The sequence below is a fragment of the Anolis carolinensis genome, chromosome 5 (assembly GCF_035594765.1).
Source record: "Anolis carolinensis isolate JA03-04 chromosome 5, rAnoCar3.1.pri, whole genome shotgun sequence".
NCBI lineage: Eukaryota > Metazoa > Chordata > Lepidosauria > Squamata > Dactyloidae > Anolis > Anolis carolinensis.
Genome location: NC_085845.1, coordinates 93,938,878 through 93,949,717, shown reverse-complemented (window position 1 = coordinate 93,949,717; position 10,840 = coordinate 93,938,878). Strand labels below are relative to the sequence as shown.

Genomic DNA, 10,840 nt, shown 5'->3' with positions numbered 1-10,840 from the left:
TTTTACTCAGACTACTGTATGTTGTGTTTATATTGTCTGTTTTGATAAGGCCAATTGGCTGATCAATAAAATTGTTTCGGTTTTTGACTTATGGTAACTTTATGAAAGACAGATATTCAAGACACCATGTTATTAACAGCCCTGTTGTAGTTTTGCAAACCTACCCATTTATTTTAATTTGAGCCTAATTAATCTCAGTGTTCTCTTGACAAAATCCTCACTAAAACGCACACAAACAGATAAAAGATTTTCCATCCTGTGACATCCTGTGTAATTTGTGGTTCAGAGTGGGGTCCTAGAATGATTTACTTGTCTAATACAGTTATTTAATGGCCATGAGGTTCATTTATATTTCCAAAAATGTATCCCTATATCATTTTATCAAAAGACAAATGCAGAACAGAAACTGGTTGTACAATTATTAACCAGCAACAATATAGATACACATACATTGCAACAGCAGATAACGACAATTTTTCCAGAGCTGAGAGTCAATGCTGGTTTTTCACTTTAATAAGCAGCACACCAATTACATGGGTTTCCCACAGACTTTGCTCCCAAGATGAGTAGAATGCATGAGAAATAAGAAAAGGCTGTTGTTTTGGTACCCATCAAAGCTTCCTTCCATGTGAGGAAATGGCTAATTTGTCATTTCACACTCAAAAAGGCATGAAAAGCAAACGGTGTATGTATGTTGGGGGCAGGGGGAAGATAAGGTGGGAAAGGAAAACCAAAGGATGGGAGGATTGTTAGTAAGAAGGCAAGGTAGGGTCGGGACAGCTTGAAAAATAAGATGAGATGCTAGGCTTGTTTGATCTTATATCTAGCACTATAAACCAGGTTCACTGAAGCTGACAAACAATACTCAAAGGTTAAGCTGGTGTAAATCACGTCTGGCATCTGACCCAGCTTTCCACTTAGTCAGGATGACTGTGTGCTCATATCCCTTTGCCTGGGAGGAAAAAGCTACTGGACTGAACATTACTTACTTTCGAAAAGATATGTACATCTACAGACAAGTTAAAATTAAAACAATTTTTTTAAAAAAGCAAAGCAGCCCATCTCCAACTTGCACATTATTTACACATGGACTTTGTTTTCATTTTATTTTTGTAAAAAATATAAAACATTAATTCTAACAATGCACCACTGTCTCTAAAATACACAAGACCTTTGCACAAAGAATACACAGCTGAGTAAAAGTCTGTTTCCCCTATTGCTCCCCTTTGGTGACTTTAATTTGTGTTTCTTTTTGTGTGAAAGAAGCAAATGCAAAGCAGCAATGGATTAAAAGTAGAAAGAAGGTGAGATGAGGCATGGATGAGGAGGGAGATTTTCAGAGATAGACACAAGAGGATCTGGCATAAATCCCTTTACTTACTAATAGGATTTTCACGTCTACCTTCCACTTGCCTCTTAGAAATGTAGTTTTTCTGGCAGATCACATTTGAATCAACATGTCATCAAACATTGCTACTTACAGTCTAATGAACAAAACTCTACCTTTCTTCCTATAAAGTCAAGGTTACATTTACTTTTTATGAATAAATGAGTGCCACTGTCCGATTTAGAGAATGACTGACTTTATCCTTGCTGTCCAGGAAATACACCTATTATGCAGCTGCATGTACTGAACTACCGTGTGAAAATAACTACAGAAAGAAAGAATTTCTGATGGTCTCATGATTTTACCAAGCATCAGCATTTTACAGCCTATCTTTTGGTCTATTGTTTTAGCTTTCATTTTAATGGACCCTCATACATTTTGTTACTACATCCAGCCTACTTTCAAATGCAGATGTTTTTAACTAGCTATTGAGTTCATGCATGGCCTATGTTTTACAACAGGGGAAAATATCTTTCAAAATATCTTTACATAAACTAACTCTTCTGAGATGTGAACAGATGTGAACAGAGTGATTTCAGGTCAAATCTGAAAGCTACTGAACAGCATAAAGTTCTTAGAAAACTTCCAAGTGATAGTGTACTCTTTCATGGGAGTCTCATATATATTAAGGACTGTGCATTAGTGGGTCTCTTTGAGAAGCAACATCTAAAAGAAGGGTCCAGAAAATGGAACAAAAGTATTCTTTCACTTTCAAACAAGTCCTCTTTTTAAATAAAATATGCAAACTATGTAGACTCAGCCCTAGTGTGTGGGCTTGCAGGTTGGTGGTGCCTCCTGTTTCGTTTCTTCTTTATTTCTTGGACGTGTTTCCATTTTGGTCCACCTTTGTTACGCTGCCGTTTCTTTTCCCGGTGCCACATCTGCTCACAGTATTCATCCAGACTGAAGCTGGGACTGCTGAGAAGCTGGATGTAATCTTTGTACCTCAGTTGTGACTCAGCTTGCAGATCCCGTGCCCGTCCTTCTTCATCATCTGTTTTCTGAGAGTTTTCCATCTGTCCATTCTCAATGACATTGAGATTTAATTTCATAATGGTTTGGACAAATGTGTGTTCTTGGGCTTTACAATAATATGCTCCTGTGTCCTTTCTTTGCAAGCTGCGAATTAACAGTCCGTATTCTGTCTTGATGATTCTTTCATCAGGCTTCACCTTTAAGTAGAAAAACAATAAATAATGGAGTAAAGATATGCATTCACACATATGATACAGCAAATATTCTAAGTAGAAAAGGGATAGCTAAAATATGAACATGCCAAAGGAATATGGATCATGTGAAATCTAGGATTGATATGGTACTATGCAAGAAAATGTCATTGTGGTGAACATAGTTTAACATCCAACGAGTTGACACTTTGAGTCCTGGGAATGGGCTTATTTATTATTTATGTAGGTATTTGTTTATCACCTCTCAACCAACCAGTGCACAACAGGCAAGAATCAAAAACAGAATATTAAAACACTTAAAAACAGATATACTGTGTTCTCTCACTTATTGCAGGGGTTACGTTCCCAGACCACCCGCAAGAAGTGAAATTCCGCGAAGTAGTGGAACTATATTTATTTCAATATTTACACATTATATCAGTAGTTAGGTGGCCTTTCTCCCCTTTGCAAGCCTTCTTCCTGCACTACTTCTTCTCTGGTGCCTGCCAGTTTCCCTTTTGTGCATACACCTCCCTCTCATCGGCATCTAGAGTGGCCTGGCTGGATGTCAACGAGAGGGAGGGTGCATGTGCAAAAGGAAAACTGGCACCTTCTGTGCATGCGCACCTCTCAGAAAAAAACCATGAAGCAGTGAGGGATCAAAAAGTGAACTGCAAAGTTGGAAGGGAACACTGTATTGATCTTCCAGTTTCACCAAATAAATATGACTTTTTCCCAAATAGGTCCTTAGGTTATGATGAGTTTGAACAATTGTTTTTATTTCCATGTCTACTGATTCTATTTTGCTGGGTTTTTTTTATTAAATTTCCATTAGTTTTCTTTTGGAGGTTGTTTAGATGGGAGTCTGTCTTGCTGAGTTAGTCCTATGACTTGAAGGCAATTTTTTTCTTGCTGGAATAGTTTATTTCTTTTTTAAAAAAGAGTTATGGAGTTCTAGCACAAATATCCATTTTACTGATGCATTGCTGTGTTATAGCATAACTCTAGAAGGAGGATATATTATTCTGATGTGTCTCAGAATAAAAACGAAACCCACATAAGTATGGGAACAAAATGTTGCAGTCGAATTTCGGAATTGCTAGAAAATATAATCTGAAAAAATATCCAAATGATAGAAATGTCATTTGGATATTTAAAACAAAACAAAACTCCAAGTATAGGTTGATTATCTCTTATTCAAAATTCATAGGTCCAGAACTGTTTTGAATTTTAGATTTTTGGGCATTTTGGAATATCTGTATTGGCATACATGTCCATAATGAGAAATCGGGGAGATGAGACCCAAATATAAACAGAAAATAAATTATGTTTACACCTTATACACATATCCTGAAGGTAATTTTATATAATATTTTCATAATTTTGTGCATGAAACAAAGTTTGTGTCCATTCAGCCATCACAAAGAAAAGGTGTTGCTACCTCAGCCACTCATATGGATAATTTTGTATTTTGGAATTCTGGGTAAGGGATGCTTCACCTGTATTTGCAGCAATACTGCACTCAATACTACAGCTGTCATCTAAAATTATATGTTTGAACCAGTTTTTAAAAGATATACAATTGAAATGACCCAGTTCCCCACCACGATTCTCAAGCATGCTTTTAGATGAATATTGGACAATTCTTCTGTTCCTCTCCCTTCAATAAGCCTTAGACAGTATGGGAGGCTCCAGTATTGACTCTTGTAGGTACAAGATATATAGGTTAAAAAAGGTAATTTGAGTGTGGCATTTCAGAACACTACTTTTCATACTTTGTTTGCTATTCTAAATAATGCTATGGATTATTGTACTCTTGAACCTTCTGAGCTGCAATTTGTGTCAATGAATTTTCTGCCCTATAGATTTCATGTATTTTCAATACTGAGTTATTACAAAGTTAGTCTTTGAGGGTCTTTTAATAACATGGAATACAAGGGGAAACCACAATCATCTTTTCCAGATTTTGCAATCGATGTATTGCAGTAAACATTTCCTGATGTTGAAGCCAGCATTTCATTTTAACATTCAAGTAATAATTACAGTGGTAGCATGACAAAACTGTCAGCAGTAGTTATCCAAAAGGTAAAACATTATAAAGAATGGAGAAAATAAAGAAATAACACAACCTTGTAAAATTAGTGGAGATTGGCTTGAACAGACACCCATTTACCCTGTTGGATCGGATTCGGAGAATTTAGAAAAAGCAGAATTTGATGGGGGCAAGATAGACATCTGCCCCCAATCTGTGGTGGAAAATTGATAGGGGAATATACAATCTGGCATAAATCCAGGACACCACCCCCTTTGGGGTGAAGACCATAAGCTAAAACACTCATCTGGTATCCATCTTCAACAGGTGAGGTGAAACTAAATGCCCTTGGAATGGGGAGAGTCTGGCATCAACAACTTTGAGGGAGGCTTCTCCGACACATTCCCCTTAAAGGTTGCTCGGGTTCAGGTTAACCAGGGACCAGGTGTTTTTGCCCTTATCAGCTGAGGGGTAGGTCAGGTAAGGACGCTACCTGGGCTGTATTTTCCACTGGATTCTCCCCCATAATAAAGTTACATTCAGTTTCAGAGCTAAATAGGTAACAATTAATAAAATTGCCCATATTTTAACCCATTTCACTTGTGTTGTCTCGTTATTTTGGGGGTTGGCAGGCGCATATATATATATATATATATATATATATATATATATATATATAGAGAGAGAGAGAGAGAGAGAGAGAGAGAGAGAGGGGGGGATGAATAATTGTTCCGAAGTAAAAGAGAATGATTTTTCTAACTAGGAAGCCAGCATTGCCCATGATCACTCAGTAAGGTAGAGCCTGAATTTAATCCCTGGGATCCAGCACTCAAAGATCTGCACCATGCTAGCTGACAAAAAACTGGAAAACAGTTCATTGAAGAAGCAATGAGTTCTTTATTATAGAATCTATTTTCATTTACTCTGGAACAATTATTCTCTCTATACATTGTGATCTGTGATATGAAATCTAACAGATGTCACACAACTGAAATAAAGTACTTATACTTTAAAACTGGAGTGGGAAGCATCCATCATACAGAGCAATCCATCCTTTCCCCTTTAATACTACATGCTGAAAACAGCTGCATCATTTTGACTCAACTGGTTTGGTTGAGTGCATATGCCCGCTATCACAGTTGCATCACAGTCCGAGCATAATGCTCCAGACTGCCCTGGCTTAAATGGCCAGTGTAAACTCAGGCTAGGTTATAGACCCTGATGCTATGCAATACTACACTAAGGGAAGCTGGGTTATGAGCTCTTTCAACAAGATTAGGAATTTATGATCTCGTAGAAGCACACAGAAAGGACACAGATCAAAAATAATATTGGAAGGAGGTCCAAAAAATGTGGTGATCAACGCAATGTGTTGATCAACCTTAAAATAAAAATCACGACTATTTCCTTTGGAAACCCCTAGACTACAATGCTCCAGAAAAACAACCCAGAACAACAATTAATTTTAGTAAAATTTTACTTTTTTGTGTGTCAGGAGTGACTTGAGAAACTGCAAATCACTTCTCATGTGAGAGAATTAGCCAACTGCAAGGACGTTGCCCAGGAGATGCCCAGATGTTTTGATGTTTTAACCATCCTTGTGGGAGGCTTCTCTCATGTCCCCGCATAGAGCTGGAGCTGATAGAGGGAGCTCATCTCGGAGTTGGATTCAAACTGGCAACCTTAAGGTCAGCAACTCAGCCTTCAAGTCAGTCGTCCTCCCAGCACAATGGTTTAACCCACTGAGCCACGGTAGTGCTAGCTATTTCTAAAAAAAAAGGCTACTCAATGTATTTTATCATACTTTCCATACTTGAGCAAATTGTTTTCCTTGACCTCAGTCACTCCCAGGACTATTGTGTGATTTGGACTACTATTTTCTTTCTAATCTTGTGGATGGAAAAATGAATTGAAGAGATACTAACTTGCCTATGAAACTCAAGCACTGATTTGATATTGAAACCATAGTATATTTGAATATTTTAAATTGTGTGCTAATGCTTTTATGTTAAGCTACTTTGAGTCTCCTTCGGGAGAAATAAAGTGAGATAAAAATAAATAATAACAGCAACAATAACAATAATAATAGCCTTCCAGGCTCACAACCTATTCTCTCAGTCAGTATACCAACCAGGTCTTTATGCAGGATATTCTCTTTGAAGTGCCAGTAATGTCAATAGAAACTGGCATACAAGACACCATACTCTGTCCTATGTGATGAAAAGCAGTGAGCGAGGAAGATTCTGCTTGATTAGGCAATACAGAGTATGTATGCTTGAGAAATTCTGCACCATGCTCATTGTACAAATGAACCATTGAAAAATTGAGCACTTTATTGAAACTTTACACTTTAAAAATGAAATGGGGGGAAATGAAGCTGGAAAGCTTCCCAAATGACATATGTGCTTCTCTAGCAAACTTCAGAAGGAAACAATTCAGTAGGCATGAAGATGGCTAAATTAAATTTATTCACAGTGGGTAGACTGCACACTGTTTCTTTATGTCAAAATATGTGGACAATTCCCTTCTCCTTCAACAATATGCATATGTACAGAGCCTGGCTGGCTACCATGCAAATGGAACCAAGGTTTGAGACAGATATGTGCAGCTGTCAATGTGCAACCCTGCTGACCCATCAACTGCATTGTAGACTACAAGACAGCTGCTGAAAAAAGGATTAAGTAACAAGGACAAGGAGCTGATGGTTAGGAAAGGTTTCAGGGTTTCATTTTGTCCTGTCTCTCTCTAGAAAAGTGACTTTAGGCCAAGAGATCCACTGGTCGATTCCTTCGAACAAATGGCCATGATCCAACTAGAGAGCGAAAGAGAGTTTTTACTAGATACAGTAGAGTCCCACTTATCCAAGCTAAACGGGCCGCCAGAACCTTGAATAAGCGAGTATCTTGGATAATAAGGAGGGATTAAGGAAAAGCCTATTAAACATCAAATTAGGTTATGATTTTACAAATTAAGCACCAAAACATCATGTTATACAACAAATTTGACAGAAAAAGTAGTTCAATACGCAGTAATTTATGTTGTAATTACTGTATTTACGAATTTAGCACCAAAATATCACAATATATTGAAAACATTGACTACAAAAATGCATTGGATAATCCAGAACCTTGGATAAGCGAGTTTTGGATAAGTGAGACTCTACTGTACCAACATATTTCACACTTAAATAGGTGGGCTATGTGGTTCTTATGGTAGCCTAAGGACCGAAAGATATGTTGAAAAGGGAGACTTGTGAGTTATATATGTTTCTTCAAGATGTGTGTCAACTTACAGTAACCCTATGGATTTTACAGCATTTTCTTCTCTGAAATACAGCATACAGCAACTGGTAGAGCTGGCCTTGCTTAGCTCCCAAGTTCAGACATGATCTAATGTTTTTCAGGTACTTCGCTGAATAAAGTACATAAAATTTTTATCAACCAAATACTGCAAATCCTACTTGTATTTTTCTTTTTTATGTTTGCATACATTCTAATCCACTTGTTTTAGGAACTCTGTACTTTAAATAAATAGAATAGAAAAAAGAGCAGAAAAATATTTAAAATGAGGAATTCTTTTCTTGGGTGACGGAAATAGGAATAATCCTGAGTGAAGAAAAAAAAAATGTTTTACTAATTGTCAAAACATTTCTGCAAATTTGCAGGGGAGCTCTGCATACTTCTTTGTTGTCACTGATTTTCACACAAAAGGAATTTGCAATCATTTTAGGAATATCCTTCCAACAAACATTATCTAAATAACCTTGAAAGAAGCTGAAATAGATTTGCAGTAAGTTTACTGTAATTTCTCATTTGAGTTTCACATGGGCATTGAATCTATTTGTTAATTGAATCAATTTGTTTAATGATGAATTTTAAACTTCCATTTCATGTCTAATTTTTTCTTGTATTTTAATATGTGTTTTATGGAAAATGTTTTATTATGTGTATTCTAAAGAGTGTTTTAAAATGATTTTGTGTTTTAGCAATGTTATACCCATCTTGAGCCATAAGGAGAGGGGGGTAAGAAATAAAATGATGATGATGATGATGATGATGATGATGATGATGATGAATAACAATAATAATTTCATCTTCTGGATCTGCTCATATACTTCTGAAATTTTGTTTATTTGTTTGGTCCTCTGATTAAATTTTCTTCTCTTCCTGAACAATATTTATTCATTATTCAGGATTTTATATCAATAACATCCTGGGCTGAATATTAGGAAGGAATTCTTAGGATTGTAGTTTGATGAAATACTAAAATAATAATAATGATAATAATAATAACAACAACAACAACACCAACAACAACAACAACATTTTGTACCCCGCCTCAATGTTCCCGAAGGAACTCGGCGTGGCTTACATATAGAACAAGGTGTCTAAAACAACACATAAAATAAACACACAGTATAATATAAAATAAAACCACTAATATATACAACAACAATTTGAACTCAAATTGAATTAAAGCTCTTTGGTAGATATTCTTCCTTAATGCTCTCTGAACTGCAAATCCCTGGAGTCCATTGAATTTTGTGATAGTAATTAAAATGTATAGTTATAACTGTATAGTATGAAAGTATCCTTAGTCCTTCCCTCGTACAAAGGAAGGAATCTGTCTCCTGAAACGGTGCCTGTTGTTATATGTGAGTGTACCATCAGATAACAGAGAATACTTTTTATATCCTTGAGAACTATAGATCAATTTAGAAGCTGATTTGTTCTGCCTTAAAAATTAGTGAAAATAGTATTATTTGACCAATTTTTATGTAATGGCATGATAATTGTTATAGAGAGTAAAGGATTGCAATATCCAGAAGATGGATTGCATTGCTATCTCAGCTAATATTTACAGTCACTTGAGATGGAAAGTTTGAAATTGTTCTATTGACATGCATGCGAAAGATTTAGGGAAGAAACTAAAAGATATAAGACTAGAGACTATTTAGTTTTGATCTTGACAGGCATTTTATCTATGACTATGGATGATAACCTTAGGGCAGCTGGGAAATAATTAACATGAAAATAGCCGGGCTGAATTGTAACAAAGGCTATCAAGTTCAGCATTCTTAATCCAACAGTGGGCAGATGTATGCTTTTGGAAAATCCCTGATAAAGGCATAATGGTTGTGAATGTATACTGATAAATATCTGGTATACTGCCTTTGAATATGGAAGGTCGATTTAGCTATAGTGACTAATAAATGTTGGATAGAACTTACTCCCCCCTCCCCAAATAAATCTGTGCATTTTTAACACATGTTATGTCAATGAACTCTCAACACTAAAATAGTCTGAACAGTCACATATAAATGTTCTGAATGTATGGACAAAGGCTTTCACTGGATTACCCTAAATTTCAGTGTTCTGAGAGATTGGGTTTTTTTTTAACTCAATCCCCAGTATTCATGGACCCTGCCATGAATACTGGGGATTGAGTATGGAGCCCCCAGTGGAGTAGTGGGTTAAAGCTTGTGACTTGAAGGTTGGGCTGCTGATCTGCAAGCTGCCAGGTTTGAATCCCACCCGGGGAGAGCGCAGATGAGCTCCCTCTATCAGCTCCAGCTCCATGCAGGGACATGAGAGAAGCCTCCCACAAGGATGGTAAAACATCAAAACATCCGGGCGTCCCCTGGGCAATGTCCTCGCAGACAGCCAATTTTCTCACTCCAGAAGCGACTTGCAGTTTCTCAAGTCCCCCCTGACAGGAAAAAAATGGACCCTGCCATCGCCCTTTTCTAAGTTAAATACTATATATATTCATGGATATATTGAGGACCAGTTTTAGTACCAAAATTATGGATTTAGATATAACCCACAGATAAGTTGGGGATCATTCTGCAGATGGGAAAGCAGCAGCACTGCTGCAATGGACCAGCTGCCCCAGCTGCAGCCTCACCATTTTCCCACCCACACATAACGTTTGGCACTGTACTGATAGAAGGAGATGGTTCCTTTTTTGTGAAAAATTAAGGTAAAGTTGCAAGAGTACAGCAGCATAAGACGAAACTTTAGTCCAAGTGCCTTGACATTCTCTCCTGTCTGATGGAGAAGGCAATAAAGCACCAACAGACCTTGCCCTGATGCCCTCATGTGATAGAGGATGAGTTTTTGAGTACAATTTTGAGACTTATACATAAACATATGCAGTACCCAAACACTTTTAACTTTTGGCTGGTCAGAAAATATTCCTGTCAACATATAAGACCAACATTCAAATAAAAGCTCACAAGCTACAGAAGTGTGA

General features: G+C 36.9%; 1 protein-coding gene across 5 annotated transcripts in view; it reads right to left on the bottom strand.

Annotated features, from left to right (window-relative positions):
* Positions 1-485: 485 nt before the first annotated feature.
* The window catches only part of sema3d (semaphorin 3D), a 374,840-nt gene continuing 364,485 nt past the window's right edge, over positions 486-10,840 (bottom strand). For all 5 annotated transcript variants that reach the window (XM_062981839.1, XM_062981837.1, XM_062981840.1 and 2 more), the window contains one exon: positions 486-2,559. In XM_062981839.1, coding sequence (XP_062837909.1) covers positions 2,134-2,559 — 426 coding nt within the window. In that variant the 3' untranslated portion in view covers positions 486-2,133. The remainder of the gene's footprint in view (positions 2,560-10,840) is intronic.